Below are 19,842 nucleotides of genomic sequence, written 5' to 3'. Positions count from 1 at the left end.
TCAATAGTCAAATGTACAAGTCCTTCTAATATGCATGACTTCTTAGAAGTAAGTACCACTGAGTTCAATGGTGTGTACTCCCAAGGAAGTTATTATAGCACTGCAGCCTAAACAGTGCATTTTGTGTGTTCAGGTTTTTCTTGCTTGCTGTAAAAAAACAAGCATCATTTCATACATTACTCAAATATAGCAATTCTTTTGGGATTTGCTTTTTAAATCTACCATAACCTTATAGCCAGTTTGCTCTGGACATCTGCAATAAATCTTGTATGACATGTTTCTCCCGTGCTTTACTTATTGGGATAGTATCCCCGCCCCAAATTAATACAAACATCTTGTCTGTGTTAATATGTATCTGGGTGTATTTCCTACTTCTCTGCTGATTTAAAATGGCATTCATTTTACCCATTTATTCCATCTCAGTAAATCCGCCTATCCCCGTCCTCACTTTTTGATTTAATTTAATGCCTGCAAGATAAACCCTGTCATTTACAATAATTTATAAACCTTCAGCTTTAAATGCACTCAATCTGTCTTGCAGCCTGTAAAATATCTGCTCAACATTTCCACGGACAATGTTCATAGCCTATTCCTTTGATATTTGATCATCGGAATAAAGCAGCATATTAACAAGAGTGTCACACAGTTTTACCAATTAAAAGAACAGCAAATGCCACAATGGCTCCTCTCCAGAGAAGCCTTAAGGATACTGCAAATCACACTGTGTATTTTTTTGGCTAATCTTTTTTCATACAGTTCTAGAGATTTATAGTATAAGACATACTTAGTTCGAAACGTATTTTAATTACACATTCACCAAAAACTAAACGTCAGGGACTCAAGTATTTTAAAACATTTTACAGTACATTAGAATGAAAAATTAGATGCACTATTGTGCCACTTCAGATGTAAACCACCATGGGCATATAACCATCATGTTAATGGCATGCAAGTCCCATTGATTTCAATGACACCTAAGTTAGTCATAACTATAATTTTATGTTGATTTCAATGGGACCAAAGTGTAAGTAACTTGCTGTGGTGTCCAACTTATTCACTCTGTGTGCTAATCTTTACAGCTATGGATTCCTTTCTATGACAGTAGGTTATTGCTGTTCAACAATTCAAGAAAAGCATTATTATTTTTTGGAGAAACACTTCTGTGCGTTTCTAGAATGCTACAAAAATGAGGATGATAGGTCCACTGCACTTGTTTTTGAAAATCAATTGCAGAATTCTTATGGGTGTGGACAGAAGAAGATTTCACTCAAAATGTACCAACAATTATTTCAATCACCTCAACACTTGAATCTTTATTTGCATACAAGGGGATGTTTTAAATAATCAAAACTATTTATTTTAACAGTGACAAGTGTGCAGATATCTGTGTTCAATATCTGACATTTCGATAACACACCAACAATTGCTTCATAGAGATGACCAATGAAAAAATATGCTACAATTTAAGACAGGTTTTCTTTTAAATCGACGTAATTACATTTTTTAAAGTCATGTTATTTAGAAAACATTTGCATTACTTAAAAAAAAAAAGTCTAGGGATTTTGATACAGGTTTTAACAGTGTGAAAGGGTTTGTGTATTGAATTTTTTCTCCATATTAAGTTCCCATGGTGTGTCATACACCTGAAAGCAGTACAAAATTCTTATGTGTCTTGTAAATAATACTACAAAGGGGGTTGGAAAAACAACCCACAGTAATATCCATAAAGGTCATTGGGTGTTAAATACTACAAACAAAATCTAAAACACCATCCAAAGAAATTATGCATATCTAAATTCTATTCTAAAAAATGAAAGAGAAAAAAAACCTGACAGGATTTCAAAGCCTAGTAAAATGCTTACATCCTCTTAATTTCAGTTAGGAATGTCTCCGAAATAGCCATTTAGAAATGCAAATAATTTTTTTAAAAATAGTAATAATACCCAAAGCATAAATAGTCAGAGTCTAGTCTGAGTTTTAGGTGAGGGGATCTATTCATATTTTATTTATCTTTGTAAACCTAACCCATTCTACAAGGGGGAACATCATAACGTGGGTGATTACTTTCTTTTAAAGACTTTATAAGCCGCACCCTTTACAGACGATCAAGGGAAAATGGTATACTTCCAAATAAGTCCATGCAATCTAGCAAACCAGCTAAAGTCAGGATACAATAGCAAAATCAGAAGTGTCATCTTAAAGGTAGAACGACTCCGCAAGCTTAGGTGATGTTTAAAGGCACATACATGACACTAGTCCTGAAATGCTTTAGACATGGGCCATGATCAAAAAGACTATGAGCTTCAGGGGACTTCGCACTTGTGTTTCTTAAACAGCGACACAACACCCATCCCAAGTTGCAGAGCAAACTGCTTCTGGAATACAGAAAACTTTCAGTAGGGGTTTGCGATATGGCACTGAGATATATAGATATAGTATAGATATGATAGATGATAGATAGATAGATTATATCCATCCCATCAAACTGGTGTAAAGGCTAAGCAGTTCTTTAGATGCCACCAATTAACTTTCTTTGCAAGGGTGGTGTGGTGAAGGAAATGATGTTTCACTGAGCAACACAATTAAAATTTGCGGAATATGTATCGCATCACTGTACATTTAACTAACAGATTCTTTTCCGGACACTCGAAACCATTAATTTAGAAGTATTCATTAGCAATTTAGGAAGAAATACAAAGAAACCACTAGTAACAATATATATAACAGGTCCTTTAAGTTTTAAAATTTCTCAAACAAGATAAAATACTGGAACCAATCCTTTAGTGTGTGCTCATTCCCTTTCAAGTCAGTGGTTTTATACAAGTGTCAATGGCTGCAAAGTTTCTAAATAACTACACTAGCCTGCTACAGAGAAGTGCAATCGAATGAAATAATGCAGGCTGTTAACTTTGTTTCATTGATCTTTAAGAATAACAACAACCAGCAACATTCAGATTTGATTCTCTTGCCACAATGCCATTTTCTGGTCTGTAAGTCTTTCAGTTGGAACATTTGCCCCCAAACACTATTGTGCACTTTAATTATTTGCATAATATTACTGCCTCATTCTCTTCCCCCAAATATTATAGAAATGCAACACATAAGTGCTGTACAAGAAAGAAAAAGAAAACAAGCCATTATGTCTACACTGGCAGAAAGCTTCCTGTTACAGTAATACTGGATCACCCAAACCCCTACCATCAGACTCAAAATGTGTGAATACGGCATGTATGTATGTATGTATGTACGTACACACACACACACAATTTTTCTCTAAACTGCAAAAAATGCAGTCCGGGTTTTTTCATGGGATTCGAGATGGCTGAAAACACCAACTTAGAGATGTTGGGAGAGATGGCTGTTCCATTAATCTGCTGTCAAGCCATACAGCATAAAAACCACTGGAAGCTAGAAAATGCCATAATGATAATTTAAGCACTGCTCTAAAGAGAGTGACAAACATAGCCTAAATCTTTTCACTTAAGGTTCTTAAAAAGATTTAAACAGTCTATTGTTCGGTCCTCTGGGTACCTTTTTTCTCTTGGCTTTGTTCTGTATTTTCCTCCGCTGCAGTTTCCATGGCTGGCTTTATACCATCCACCAAAAATGCTCTCGCTCCCCGCCCCCAGCAAAGAGTCTCTCTTCCTTCTTTCTTCCTTCCCTTCTGTCTCCTATTTACCGCCGCAGTGATTGAGTGGCTCTGTTCCTCACTACAGTAGATTACGCTCCTTTCCAAAATGCACAAAGTCGTGTCAGCTTTAGTTTCGATCTGCCTACTGGTCCATAAAGATCTCTGCCAGGAAAGACTCAGCCATACGTCAGAGACCCCGGTTATAAAATAGCAGGTCTGTGCTCGATTGTCTCCCCACTCTCTGTGTGTTTGCAATGGGAGCGTGAAGGGGGGGATAAACCCAGCTAGCCTCCCTTTTTTCACATGGTCTCTACTTTCCTGTTCTCCCTATGAATGTTAATCAATTCTGTGGTGCAGAATAGATTAGTGACATCAGAAGAGGGGCTGCATCTGAGGGAGTGAGCAGAGCCCCCTCCTGTTGCATGACTCAGCGATGACACTCACCCCTCACCATACGCCATCTCTAAGGAGAGCCCATGGCATCACATGACAACAAGACTCCCTTTCCCATGATGATCGCCTATTTATTATGCTTGGAATTTTTATTAATTCCACATGTCCCCAGTTCTTACAAAGCACATGCCTGTTTCCTTTGTAGTTTTAGGTTTTGACTTGAAGGATGCATGGTTTGAACGCAGTTTAGAAAATAAATGCATATTTATGCCCATCAAATAACTATGTACCATGTGCTTATATGGTAGTGAGGAGGTTCTCACATCTCTGGGGCAGTTAAGCTATTATGACCAGTGAAGAAAGGAGGTGCACAGGTGAGACGAATACTAGATGTACATAAGATCTCAACTTTCCAAGTTCCAAAGTTAGATTCCTTCTATTTACGAAGGAGCATCCTTATTGAAATAGAAGCTTAAAAAAGATGACAGGATGTCCTCATCCAGTCATAGGCAAATTTTTATCAGGAGATGATGGAGCATAGCACATCATTCGCCGAGCCCATGCAATAGACCTTGGCTTGAAGATTTTTGCAAGTCAAACATTTTCTTTGCCAGTTATTTTGTTTGTTTAGTACTGTGCACAGGGGATCTGAAGATTAAGATCTGAGGCAGATGTTACATTTGCACATGAACCGTATTCTCAAGTTTAATACAGATGATGAAAAACTAGATGAAATGTTTTATTTCATGGAGTGTGTTAGAAGGTATTCTTCGGAGTCATAAACTCCTAGCATCGAAGGAGAGTTGGGGAGCTTCTATCATGCTAGATTTCCATGTGCAGGGGTTGCCTGCAGTGACCAAAAGCATTCAGACATTTTTTCTTCCCACTCACCCCCTGCAATCTGAGCTGACAGTCTCATGAACTTTTTTTTCAACACTCAGATCTGTCCTCAGAGAGCAGTAAACTAGACTACAAAGCTATCAAAAACAAAGTCAAAAATCCCAGGTAAATAACAACCTGCTAAATTCAGCGCAAGAGACAGAATAAAGGAGCAGCTAATTCAGCAAGGAGAACAATTGGATACCCTTTCCTACTTCATCACAACTACAATGGCTCCTGGGACTTCTCACCTGTCGTGTCCACTTATCTCCCCCTGTCTTCCAGGGTGTGGACGGGGTGTGTGTGTGAAGCATTCAACATGCTTGAGGTTACCTAATCCCATGGGTTCTTTTTCCCTTTCAATACACATGACTGGGGCCTTACTTTTGTGAACCCTGAGTAACATCGCTTTTCCATTTCCAGAGTTCACCAAATGTGTGTGTCCAGGAGCCTTGGAAATTGCATACATGGCAAAGCATTGCATTATCTGAACAGTGTGCTATGGCTTCACCCTATGGTCTTCCCTATGAGAAACCCCTGAGATATAGCTAGATATTTACTGCTAAAACCCAACTCCATTTTTAAAAAGACATTTTCTAGCATCATATGGAGACTACCAAGACATGAACATCTAGTGTGAGATGCAACCGCTCTCTTTCCGTCATACAACACCAAGAAGAAGAAGAAGAAGAAGAAGAAGAAGAAGAAGAAGAAGAAGAAGCAGCAGCAGCAGCAGCGTTTGGATTTGATATCCCGCTTTATCACTACCCTAAGGAGTCTCAAAGCGGCTAACCTTCTCCTTTCCCTTCCTCCCCCACAACAAACACTCTGTGAGGTGAGTGGGGCTGAGAGTTCAGAGAAGTGTGACTAGCCCAAGGTCACCCAGCAGCTGCATGTGGAGGAGTGGAGACACAAACCCGGTTCACCAGATTACGAGTCTACCACTCTTAACCACTACACCACACTGGCTCTCAACCTTGTGTGATGCACCACTATATCTGCAGCTATACTTCTCCCCACACCACACTGTTAAAGAAGATTCCTACATTCTCCCTCCTTCAAACACTAACCCAGCATTGGGGAACCTTTGGCCCTTTGGATGTTGCTGAACTACAACTCCCATCAGTCCTAGCAATCATAGCCAACACCCAAGGATGATAGGAGTTGTAGTTCAGCAACATCTAGACGGCCAAAGGTTCCCCACATCTGCACTAGCCCATGGTAGATGGGATGGGCACTCGCAGGAACCAGTGCAAATATATGTATCCTTAAAGATAAGATAACTCTTCACCCCCATAAAATGCAATAAACAATACCATCAGTGAACCATATCCAAACCACAGAAACCAGGAACACCAAATTGGAAGCAAGTGTGACACAATTCAGGAGAAATTTGGAAACAATAATATGACAAGGCTTGGGAGAGAATCAGTGACAAAAGAGAAGAAGCACAATTTTACATCCTTCAAAATTCAAAGTATTTTCGAAATGATCAGTGTGCATTACAGGAGGCTATTAAAGAATAGCATAGTTACAACCCAGCTAAGTTTGTGAATTTTGTCATCAATAGAAAAAAAAAATTCTTCTCTGGCCACCACCCTACTTGGACTAGCAAGTCAAGACATTAGAACAGATGTCTTTCAAATTTGCAGAAGCATATCTACATTAATGAGCACAACTTAAATGTATATTAGATTATCAGCACTCATGCTCTCGGCCTAAATATTTTACACTGTCAGTACCAGCATCTGAATTTTATATGACACAACCGACTGTGAGGATTGCTCCCTACACCTTGCTGCTTCAACATTAAAAACAAAAAATGGGGGGGGGGAGAGATAGTCTAAATCAACGTGTGTGATTAGAAGGGAAATTATGACTGGCCCAGAATACTGACTCATTCACATAGGAAATGTAACTTTTGGCTAAGAGATAAAGGGAACAGGACATGCAGAAAATGGTACGGATTATCTGTCACCTGACAGTAACCAATTATTCTCTCTCTCTCTCTCTCTCTCTCTCTCTCTCTCACACACACACACACACACACACACACACAAACTTACTTCAAAGGGCTTTCCCCCCCTCATGCACCAGAATTTATTCTCCATTGTAGCCAGATGAGTCCAGCCCCAAAGAGTCTGTGCACAATTACGTCTGAACTCCTCCCTTTCCCATAACTTCAACAAGCCCTGATCCAACATTAGGGAGGGAGAAGGAAGCTGTTGTATTGTGAGACAGAAGAAGTAGCAAGTGCATTCTTTTCCAGCTACAGCCATTTCATGGCAGTCCCATTGTGGGGTTTGTTTGTTTTTTAGCCATCCCTTCATCCAAGGAGTTCAGGATGCCATTCATGATTCTCCCACCCCAATCTTATAATAGGAAGAGTCTGCTGCATGAATACAGTGACCCATCTAGTCCAGCATCCTCACAGTGGCCAGCCAGATGCCTATGGGAAGCCCCTAAGCAGGAAGTAAGAATAACAGCACTCTATCCACTTATGATTCCCAGCAACTGACATTCGGAGTACAACACTGACATCATGGCTGGTAGCTCTTGATAGCCTATTCTACTGGAATGTTGCCTTATCCTCTTAAAGCCATCCAAGTAGGTGGTCCCACTTTTTGTGGTAGCAAATTCCATAGATGAACTCTATTACTTCAAACTATAGTTTTATCACCACAACCACTTTGAGGGTTAGACAAGAGAGCACTATAGACTGGCCCAAAATCTCCCAGTGAGGGTCACAGCTGAGCAGAAACTTGAACTGGAGCTTTCACAGTCCTAGCCCAACTCATTAAGCACAACACCACATTGTCCCTCAATGCATGGGGTGAAGCTGCAAACAACTTCAAAGCCTTGTTGATTTCATACTTTTGTATTGTTTCTAAGGATGCATTTAGTAATATTGTGTGTGTGTGTGTGTGTGTGTGCACACACGCACCTGCAGATAAATAACCATTCTTTCCACAGGATTATATAATTTTAAATAATGCTTTTAAAGCCTCCCACTTCTCCCTCCGAGCACTCTGGCAAACAAAAAGGACTTTGAGGAGTGTGGGGATACTGCTCAGTGGCAGAGAGCTCTGAGCAAGAAGAGAAGCAACTATTTCTCTCCACTGTTGTTTCCTTATTCACACTTCTCTGCAAGTGAGACAGGACTCTGCCTCTCTTCCAAGCAGTCAGTTACATCATGGCTAATTTAGACCACAATTTATTGAAACATGCCTGTTTCATAAACCATTGTTAACCCACAGCATTTCTGGGTTCAGGCATAAAGTTAAACTGCATATAACCCAAAAGTAATTAAAAAAATATCTTCCATTCTTCTTGTGGCTTCACTGCAGGTGTAAGGTACACTCTGGTTCATTAATATAAACCATATTTTAGCATAACATCCAAACAAGGCCTTCATATTTGAATCCAGGTATATTACATATCCAGGACCTTAAAAGAAACAGATGGATGAAATCCAGCTATGCCATCCTGCCCATTGAACAACTACTGATCCAGAGGCTTCTATGCTGACCTGTGCAGATCCTCTGCCATCCATAAGTATTTTCAGGGGGTGTAAAGGGTTGCACTAGGATGTGAAAACTGGTGTAAGCATTAGCGGATGCCACCGCTGGATCAAAAGTGGGTCACCAGCATTGAATTTAATCCAGACGTCTGTTAGACTGCTATCTGTACACAAGTACAGTTCACATTTTAATACTGTAAATATATTGGCAAATGTTTTCTTTTGCTGTGCTCGTTGTGGATTTCACCTTGGATCTGCTCCCTCTGCTTCTTTTTCCGAAGTGGAGTGTGCATCCTTCTAATCAAGTCTCATTTCATTAGATCACATACCAGTTTGCATAATTGATAACAGCTTACAATTTACTGTATTCACAGAGATCCTGTAGGGATTGCTTTTTTCCTACATTGCAACCTTTTTTCTTTTTAACTCACAGCAAATTGAAGTCCTGACCTTGTGGAATTAAGTACTCAGAAATTCCAATTCCAGTCCTTGGTGTACCACTTTTAAAGAAGTGGATACGCTTTGGTTATCATGATAAAGTGTCACAAGCCATCTATCGCATCTGAATGTGCACTGTACTTTCCCACCTTCAAATATTCTTCACAAATTCTCTTACTAAAATACTGGATTACAGAGCTCCCAACTTATCACCATGCTCTCCACAACCTCTTCTAAGCTGCCATTCCCTCATACCTCGTGCATAGGAAGCCCAGGCTCAAGTTGTGTCTTGATTGGACCCCTGTGTATGCATAAAAAATAACTCTTCTTTCTCCCCTTCACAATGCCCTAGAGAATGCAAATCAGGAGCAATCAATAATGACAGCTGAAGTCTAATAGTTCTCTTTCACTCACATCAACACTGTATCATACACTCAAGTGGAGCATGCTCTTTGAAACTCCAGGTGATTTTTTTTTTTTTTGTTAAGTTACTTTCATATTGGACTACTTGAAGTGACAGAAGCTAAGAAATTTGCATGTTTAGTCTGGGACTATGCATTGCCAAATCTCAAAACAGTAGGGGATTTTATATACACAATGAACTTGAACACAAAAGCACTGTAGGGTGAGTTGAGGACAAGAGTAGCAGCCTTGATTCTGCATCACCAGATTGGCTGTCTAGTAAATTGCCTTGCCAGAGTAGGATTATTGCCTACAGTATTTATTTCTAACATTTTGTCTACTCTAGACATGGGTTGTCAACGCTTTCCTTGGGAAACTCAACATGAGTGCGAGAAAATGGGGGGGCGGGGCAGAAATCTGCATAAATATTACCTGCTTTTGTATCTTAAATGCAGTTGACCTCCCACTAAAACCAATGGCAAAATCATCACAGACTTGTATCCCCTGCCACACAAAATTCATGATCTGTGACTATTATTTTTCCATCTGTGCATCAGAGGTGGGACATGTTCAGGTAGGCAAGCAAGTCCATCAAAGGATTTCCTCAAATGGACTAGTTTTTCTCTTGTACTCAAAGTTCACGCATCACAAAATTCTTCATGCTATGGTAACTGGCACTGAAATTCTATGCTTGTCCGTGCAGAAGTAAATTCTATTGTTTTTAGTGGGGCTTACTCACAAGGTAAATGTGAATAGGATTGCAGCCTGAAGCTCTAACTCTTAGAAAAATAATAATACACTGATGGCAAACACAGCAGTCAGCACATCACTTCTGAGCATGGCACCAAGAACACATGATTTTCTTCCTTGGACTTCACTTCTCTTTGAAAATTACACATGTATTTATGAAGAAGTGGGCAGAGAAGATGTGCAAGACATGCCTGAAATTGTGTGGATATAGACACGGAGACTCTCCTCTTTAAAAGACTGCTGAAGAAAGAAGGTTGCCCTGCTTGGAAACAAGGGTTCACAGATATGCATGAAGCAGCTTCTGCAGTCTCAAATCTCCAAAATTTGTGATCAAATCTGGATATACAACCTTTCCATTTCAGGCAGCCATGTTGGTCTGACACAGTAGAAATATATAAAAAAAAATCTGAAGAAGTGTGCATGCACACGAAAGCTCATATTGAGAACAAACTTAGTTGGTCTCTAAGGTGCTACTGGACAATTTTTTATTTTTTATTTATATTTCTAACCTTTCCATTTGTTAGGAAAGCCCAAGGCCAATAAGCTGGCAGGCAGGGCTAGTCTCCTCTTTTGACTTTGCTCCCTCATAAACTTAACGAGTTAATTGTACATGGCCTTGTTGTACTTCAGGGAGGTGTGTGGCGGCCCCAGATATGGGATGCCTGAGAAGGGAAGATTTCCAGAAGAGCTGGCCGGGAAGGAAGCACAGACTGAGTCCATGAGAACCCACTCATCCCTGAGCAGCCAAGAGGCCATGGGTCTTCATGGGTGACTGAACTCTTCATCTCTATTCATCCCTTTTCTCAATGCATAACAACAAAACAGCAGTGCTCTCATAATACAGGCCTCTCCATTCTTTCCTCTTTTATCATCATTCATATCTCAACTATGACATGACTGAAAGGGATTCTGATGGGAAATGTGCTTCACATTAGCATATTTTCCCTCCATACAATAGCGGCATTAAGCTGCTGCATTTTCAAAGCCTAAACAAAAAGCAGCAAGACTTTTCGCAGCAGCAGTGTTTGAAGTTTAATTATCTGTCTGCCTTATCTCTAACCCATTTTTATTTCTTTTCTAAAATGAAAGAGGGACATATGTTTAGTTGGAAAGTTTGACTAACAGAAAACAGTAGGATGATAAACACTGATTTATTTATTTTTAATGCAATGTCTTTAAGATGATTTTACTGACACGTGATGGTGTTAAAACTCATCTTTACTTCATTGATAATTGTATTTCATGCTCAGAGCCACTTTGCGGTGATAGTTATTCTATTTTAGAATTAAAGAGATCAGTCTAGGCAACTCATTTTAATACTTACAGAAGTTTCTTTTCTTAATGGTGGTATGCTGGCATTTTCTCATGCAAAAAGCTAGGCAGGCACAACACTGCTTAAGTACACAGTAAGACATCTACCCACCTTGTATTGTCAGTTGCAACAGTCTGGAAGTGTACAAAACCTAATTATTTTAGAAGAGGGCATTAGACTTCAAATAATTAGGAGAGAAATTTTCAAAGAGAAGTGAAGCCCAAGGAAGAAAATCATTCCAACTGCATTAGTCAGTAGACACATGAAATGCAATTCACCTCACCCTGAACTGACGGCTGAATGGCTGACTAGTGTAGTTTTCAATGGGATGTTCAACACAACTTGATCTGAAATAAAGCCAAAATAAAAAATATATCTATGGAATGTGGTTTAGAAAAGCTGCTGTTCTCCTTTCTACTTCAATTTTATTTATATAAAAAGATAGGAATCTTCATTTACATGAGGCCCCCTCAATGCCTGAAGGCTCTAGCTAGCAGAGGATGAAACAAGACGATAAACTGCAGCAATACAGAAACATCATATTTTTAGGCTTAATTCGGACAACCAAAGGATTTATCCTCATCTATAATACCCATGTGTCAAACTAGAACCCACAATTTCTCAATGACAAACAGAACTTCCTTGTCTGGGCTGTCCCTAAGCCACAGAGCCAGGGCAAGAAAACCTCTCTTTTTAGACAAGAGGACAATATACCTTAAGGGAGACTAAAATGACAGCAAGGCCAAGCTCCCAGTAACAATTCAAGGGAGAGCACCTCAGTAACAACTATGCCCCAAACGTACATGAGAAGCTGCTAAATTATTTGTGGATTAGAAAACTCAGACCGTTTTAGCAAGCAAACTGCCCCATAGATGTGCCAGCCAATTGTCTTTGCTGCTGCAGGCAACTGGCATATTCTCTCATCTGTGATCTGTGCTGGCTTTGCACAGATGTAAACATGCAGGGTTCAATCCAACTTTGGACCTGCTGAAATTGATGGACAAGTAGCTTCATCATGCTGATTTCAGTTGATTTACTCATAGAGTATGACTTAGTTGAGTATCACCTGCAAGTGCCATTGCATTTTCTACCTTTCACTCTACCTGTTCTATCTACATTATTCCTCACATCTAAACATGTACATAGAAGGGCCAACTTTTAGTGGCATAGGTAGGGCTTGGTACTTTATTAGTTTATTGTTGGGTGAACATTTTATGTATCTTGTATTGTTAAGAGTTTTAAATTTTTTATCTGCTTTTGAATTTGACTATGCTGTATTTTATTTTTGTCAGGTTGCATTGACACTTTACTGTAAAAATAAATAAATAGATAAATAGATAGATGGATAGATAGATAGATGATTTATGCCCCGCCCATCTGGCTGGGTTTCCCCAGCCATTCTGGGTGGCTTCCAGCAGAATATAAAAACATAATAAAATGTCAAACATTAAAAACTTCCCGATACAGGGCTGCCTTCAGATGTTTTCTAAAAGTTGTGTGGTTATTTATCTCCTTGACATCTGATCAGAGAGAGTTCCACAGGGAGGGCGCCACTGCCGAGAAGGCCTTCTGTCTGGTTCCCTGTAACTTCACTTCTCGCAGTGAGGGAAATTATCGTTATTAATAGATTTGTAAACCACTCCCACCTCTCCTGCGCTACGATATGTGCAACAAAATCCACTATTTTGGGCAAATACGTTTAATAAATTCATTTGGGGAAATGCAATCAATGCAATGAGACAAGAAGAAAGTAAAAAAAGGGAAAAGTACTAAACAAAAACAACATAGAGTCCTACCAGAATCTGAACAATAAAAAAATGATAGCAAGAAAACAAGCTTAATATGAACCAAATGACTTGAAGAGGGTTCTCTCTCTTTTTTGTATGCCCTTAAAGCAGAGTCATGTAAACGGACAGTCACAGGCCATTTTTCTATCTTCCAGCTGGGTTATTTGTGGGTCTTATCTCCCCAGTTCCATATCACTCTGCTACACTTACAGGGCTATACATAATTAGCAACCCTTCCCCAAGTTACTGACTGAAATCAGTTGATTGTCAGACCTTAATTGGTCACATGCTTCTCATAACATCAGAAAATCAAAGCCACGCTGCAGGCCAAGCCAATTCCAACACAGGAGACTTTTGTTGTTTTTGAAAAGCACTACAGTGAGTTTTTTTGGGGGGGTGCGGGGCGGGGCGGGGGCATCAATATAACCAATTAATATTAATTTGTAATGGAATGCAGTAAACTGTAGATACAATTTATCCACTATATAGAATTAAGGATGATCAATGTTAATAAAGTGCCGATTGTACTTGGTCCCAGGGTTTTATCTGAAGATGCAAGAACACAGGAAGCTTTTGTAAACCAAGCCAGACCATTGGTCCATCTAGCTCAGTCCTGGGCTTTCACCCCCTTCCTCTTGTCCCACTGCTTTTCCTTGGAGGAAATCGTTCTTTAGCACTCAATTGGAGCAAACAGCAATTCAGGTTCTTTCTGGATTGACGTTTGCTCTGATTCAGCACTAAAGAGCAGTTTCCTCCAGGAAATGAGGAAAGGAGGAAACCACTTGGCCTTGAGCCCAGAAAGTGCAGGGCAAGAGGAAAACTGTGCTTTCTAGGCATGGGGCAAACAGAAGTGTGGACTGACTGGAAGTGGTTCTGCAGCTGTAACTGGAGATGATTGGGAATTGTACCTGGGACCTTTTGCAGGTAAAACAGGTGCTCTACCACAGCCCTTCCAGACACAGGTAACCTCCACCTGCAGAAGCCAAGCAGGTCTGGGTCTGGTCAGTGCATGGAGTGAAGGACTCCTAGTGATGATTCAAATACCACTCTGGAAGAAATGTGGGATATAAATGTAGCAAAAACATTGAAAATCTTTTATCCAGTGGGTTTTTTGAGGTGGGGGGACACACCAGCCTGTCCCTGACTTTTAAATTGGCACTGCAATAGTATCAAGGCAATGGGAGGGGTGCTGGATCTACTTTGTGTCCTCTAGCAAACCAATGCAGAAACAGTTGCTGCTGCTCTCGGTGCACAGATGTCACTTGGGGCCATAGCTGTCAATTTTTCCCTTTTCTTGCGAGGAATCCTATTCGGAATAAGGAAATTTCCTTTTAAAAAAGGGGAAAGTTGACAGCTATGCTTGGGGCTGGATGGGTGGTTTGGTTTAACTTGGGTCCCTGGCTTTTGCACTGCCTCACCCAGAAGCCAGCCTACACAATAAACAACCAGGCAGGCTCATAAAACCCAACCAAAGTGGCAGCCAAAGAAGTCTGGATGGGCTCTAACCTTGTTAGAGACAACTAGCAAAAACTCCCTGCTATGCAGGTGTCACATGCAAGGGATAAGCAACAAGAGATGTCTATCACCATCACCATGCCCCTCATAAGTGCCTAGAGCAGGGAGAGGGAACCCCTTCAGATAATAAGCAGTATTCAACTAATACGTCCTCTCAATCCAAGGGTTTCCATTTGTGTGAATGGACTTTCCCCCTTCACAGCACGTGCTCTCCCCTAGAACAGATTTAGGGGGCATGCAGGTAGAAGAGGAAGGAACATTCTATTGCAGCAGCAGAAATCCCTTGTACTGAGAGAACATTCACATAGTGCTATGCAGAATACAACCCTCAGTATGAGTTCTTTGGAGTTGGTCTAGCATGGCAATTTTCGAAGTGTTCTCACGCTGTCTTACAGCCATATGCCCAGAATGATGTTGACAAGTCTTGCAGTGGAGAGGCTAGTATTGATGTCATTTTGCCATCTTGCTATGACATTGCCAGAGTCGATTCAACTGGCCTGGTTGGCTTGGAGAGTGATCCTTCCCTCTGCCCCGACCATTCTGGATATGTACCCTTACCCCACCCAAAGTTGCATGTTTGCTGGTCCATGGAAAAGAAGGACCATTTCAGATAGAAGGAGATTTGACCAAAGATCAATATCATTTTGCTGTATTCATTGCATACCACTGGTGGCAAAAATAAAGGCTAAAGAACTAAACCCCAATGAATGATCAAGAAAGGAAGCTGTGAATAAATATTCATGAACCTCGAATTCATTATAAAACATCACGAGGCAGTACACAACCTAAAAAACACAGGAAAACCATTTTTAAATGTCAAACATATCAGTAAAAGCTGGTTGCAAGTATATTTTAAAAAGTCTTAACAAGATGGAGATAGACTGAAATTGCAGAGTTTTGAGAAATTAAAAAACAAAGTGCGAGACTGGCTTCATTATTATCAGATAATAAAGGCATACAATTTGGACAAGAAAATTGGCTTCCAGGTGGAAAAATCAAAATTAGAAACAGAACTGTTAGAACCCAAAACTAAGATTTTGTCAAAAATGTATAACTTGCTGTTGAAATGGAATACTCAGGATGAAACGGTGAAACCTGCTATGATTAAATGGGCACAAGATGTTGGACATAACATAATGATGGCTGACTGGGAACAGTTATGGACCACAGGTATGAAGTTTACGGCATGTAATGCCTTAAGAGAGAATATTATGAAAATGATATACAGGTGGTACATGACCCCAGTCAAGCTTGCAAAAATTTATCATTTGCCCGATAATAAATGCTGGAAATGTAAAGAAACTGAAGGTACATTCTTTCACCTTTGGTGGACGTGCCCAAGGATTAAGGCTTTCTGGGAGATGATATATAATGAATTGAAAAAGGTATTTAAATATACCTTCTTGAAGAAACCAGAGGCCTTTCTCCTAGGCATAGTCAGCCAATTGGTGCCAAAGAAGGACAGAACTTTTTTTATGTACGCCACAACAGCAGCAAGAATACTCATTGCAAAGTATTGGAAGACACAAGATCTACCCACTCTGGAAGAATGGCAGATGAAGCTGATGGACTATATGGAACTGGCAGAAATGACTGGCAGAATCCGAGAGCAGGGAGAAGAGTCGGTGGAAGAAGATTGGAAGAAATTCAAAGACTACCTACAGAAATATTGTAAAATTAATGAATGTTAGAATGATGTTGGATAGAAATTAAGTGGTTTCCAGCTGTAATGCTTTAAGGGAATATGAAAAATGGGTTGTTAATAGGTAAAAATTTAATGTTACTATTTTAAGACCAAAGATTAGGATAAACAAAGAGGGTAAGGATTTGCTGAACCAACAAATTGAACTGGAATACAAAAAAGGGAGGTATGAGGAGGTCCGGGAAACAAGCTAAGGAAAAATAAGTAATGGAAAAATTGAGTGGTTTTTTAAATCATTTTTATTTTGTATTTTGTATTTTTTTTGTCATTTTTATATTGTAACATTTGGAAAATCTCAATAAATATCTTATAAAAAAATAAAAAGTCTTGTCAGTTAAACACTGTCAATGAATATGTAAAAGCTTCAGTTAACATGATATGCACATACAATTCTCCGCAACATAGGCCTCTTGGTATGACAATCTTCTCACACTCAGCACTCCTAGGAGAAAGCCCAGAGAAAGTCCTCTGTCCTTTTGTATTGTGCTGGCAAAGACAGATCATTGTATGCAACAGTGTCTTCATATCCCAGCTTGTTGACATTCTAAACCATTTCAATTCCTAAGTTCCTTTCGTCTCTTTGGACCATGCATCTAAATTGTCTTCACAGGCTTCTTGACTCTGCTATTCTGCTTCTTTGCACTTCCACCAAGGTTTTTCCACTTAAGAGGATTGCTCTAGCTGTACATATACCCTGTATTTAAAATTCTGACAGGTCTTGAAACATAGTATTTCTTACCCACTCTTTGTTGCCAAGACAATCCCAGAGTGGGCTACATTAAAAGCAACACAAAATACATATTACAACAAGTAACAGAACAATCTAAAATCAACAAGATTAACAACCCAGCAGCCTCCTCCAAATGCCTCAATGAATAAATGAGACTTCAGCAGGTGCTGAAAACTCAAAGTTGCCACTAGCCATATCTGAGAGGAGATTTCTTAACTGAGGTGCCAGTACTGAGAAGGTTGGGGGTGGAATCCAATGCCTCCATTCCATTACCAAAATGATATGTGCTTGTGCAATGGAATTCTTCCCCTCTCACCCCCCCTCCACTGTGCATGCCCTATCCCCCCAATAAGCTCTGGAAAGTTAGGGGAACCCCCAAAACAGATTTAGGAGGGGTAGAGAGGGAGCAGTTCTATTGCACAAGCAGAACCAATGACTTAGTGCTACTTTGGACACAAATCTTACAGTTTACCGTATTTTTCGCCCTATAGGACACACTTTTCCCCCTCGAAAAATGAAGGGGAAATGTGTATGCATCCTATGGGGCGAATGCAGGCTTTCGCTGAAGCCTGGAGAGTGAGAGGGGTCGGTGTGCAACGACCCCTCTCGCTCTCCAGGCTTCGCGCAGATCTCCATAAGCCATGGGAGCCCATGCCGGGCTCCCAAGGCTTGCAGAGAGTTGCCTGCATGCCAAAGGCTGGGCGCGCTGAGCTCAGCGTGCCCAGACTTTGCGCAGCTCTCCGCAAGGCGTGGGAGCCCGGTGTCGGGCTCCCACGGCTTGCAGAGAGTTGCCTGTTCTGGGGGCTGGGGTCAGGGGAAGCTCGGGCTTCCCCCGCCCCAGCCCTGCGCCTGGGGGGGAAATAATTTTTCCCCCCTTTATTTCCCCCCCAAAAAACTAGGTGCGCCTTATGGGACGGTGCGTCCTATAGGGCGAAAAATACGGTACTTACTTGCCGTCTAAGCATGCAAGTTGATCGTGTGAAGGGAAGATATTGCAAACTGTGGGTGAATATTTAACATAAGGCTTTCTTGAAAGAAAAAAAAGGAGGGAGTGCATTGACCCTGCATCCCAACATTGGCCTTGAGTTTATGACTCTGCAACCACAACAATAATTTCCCAAGGATTAAGCCCCCTATCAGTCCATCAAAGTAGCGCCATTAAGTCCTTGTAAGGCGTTATATAGGAAACAGCTAATGTTACCTTAGGTCAGATGCATCCATATGACATATGATTTCATATGCTGGGTTCCCAAACTAAGGATTCTCATCTTTATCAGAGTACAGCATTCCAGTTCAAGAAAACAATTGGCGCATCTCCTTATGTGACTAAGAAACGACATTTCACTTGGCAGGGTGCACTGCTGTTCTTTGGTCTTAAAAGAAGTCCATGAACATAAAGAGTGTGAGACTGCACGAAGTGTGCTTTAAAGGCTCATTGGGAAGGAAATCAACATGTTATTCCTCTCTAAGAAAACCCCATGAAAATCAGTGGAAGGAACGGAATACCTTATCTACTGTACTGAGCTGATATATTGGCACTTTGCTTCTTGTCCCAAGACAGTGTTTAGGATGGTCAGGAGGTTGTTCTGCTCTCCTAGCAACCAGGTGCACCTAACACTTTCTTCCATAAAGTCCTAGAATGAGCTCTTCATCTGGTTACTAGAGGAGGCAGAGAGAGGCATAAGTAGTGCAGAGTCCACAATTTCTGCTCACCCCCTCCAAGAGGTGGGCGGGGTTTGTGACACCACGTGGGCTCACCTGGCCAGGTGCAACCCACCTTGCTGCAGGGTGGCCGTCGGTCCACCCCCATCTTAGCAGGACAATGGCTGGGGGTGGGGGGTGGGACGAGGGCTGGGAAAAGGGCCGTTGCTCTTCGGCCCAGACTCACTTTGTTTCCTTTCCTTTTAATCAGAACACTCAGTAGCCAATGGCCACTTTAGACAATTTCATTTTAATCATTTATACGATAAAACTCAACAATCAGATACTTGTGTATTCAATAATGTCAAATCTCATGTACTTCTGTAAATGTAAAATGGTAGCTACAATTTCTGTTACATTGCTAAAATGCAGAAGGCCAGTCTTACTAGTTGTTGAGAAACATTTTGCATTAGGCATGAATTTCACCTTCCTATGGATAATCTGTGGACCTCTTGAAATACATCTGTTCTCATAGTTGCAGTAAGTCTTACACATGTAGCAAACCCAATTTGTCGCCATATTATCCAAACCGAGACATGCAATTAATCTTAAAAGCCCTGCACTGAGGATAGACAAAACACATAATTATGCATCTTGTTTACATGTAAAACTTCATTTGCACTTGCTATTAGCATCACAGTATCCTGAAATATTACAATATAAATTAACAGTCACATATTAAATGCTTGGGGATTGGCAACTTCATATTGCCAGTCTCATTTAAAGTTCAAATTAGCCAAGCAGAGGCACACATGATGACATTTGAACGTTTTGTTATTTTACCCTTCCCTTTCCTTCTCACAGCATGCTGATCTTGAAAGTTTACTTTTACATATAGTGTTCTGAAATCCTACCAAGATCACAGTAGAAAGAGGCATAAAAGATCATCAAAGGAAGCCACATAACCTCAAAACTACTGCTGGGGAACAAAGAAAAGTTAGTGGGACCCTGGAAAAAAACCAAACTGACAATTGTTTTGTGTAGTTGTTCTGTCACACAGACTGCGTTGCATAGTCTTTCCAGACTAACTTTCAAAGTTCTTGGGTTGGATCCAAAGAACCATAAGCCGAAGGGCAATGGTT

At 40.5% G+C, this 19,842-nt stretch overlaps 1 protein-coding gene across 6 annotated transcripts in view; it reads right to left on the bottom strand.

Annotated features, from left to right (window-relative positions):
- The window catches only part of GPM6B (glycoprotein M6B), a 104,304-nt gene that overhangs the window by 34,167 nt on the left and 50,295 nt on the right, over positions 1-19,842 (bottom strand). For 4 of the 6 annotated variants that reach the window (XM_081001428.1, XM_081001425.1, XM_081001429.1 and 1 more), the window contains exon 1: positions 3,532-3,731. The exons of the other annotated variants lie outside the window; for them this stretch is intronic. In XM_081001428.1, the coding sequence (XP_080857554.1) occupies positions 3,532-3,580 (49 nt within the window). In that variant the 5' untranslated portion in view covers positions 3,581-3,731. Of the gene's footprint in view, positions 1-3,531; positions 3,732-19,842 lie in introns of those variants that run through there. 6 annotated transcript variants of the gene reach the window in all.

Source organism: Podarcis pityusensis (assembly GCF_964106645.2).
Source record: "Podarcis pityusensis genome assembly, chromosome: 4".
Lineage (NCBI taxonomy): Eukaryota > Metazoa > Chordata > Lepidosauria > Squamata > Lacertidae > Podarcis > Podarcis pityusensis.
This window is presented reverse-complemented; position numbering and strand designations above follow the sequence as displayed.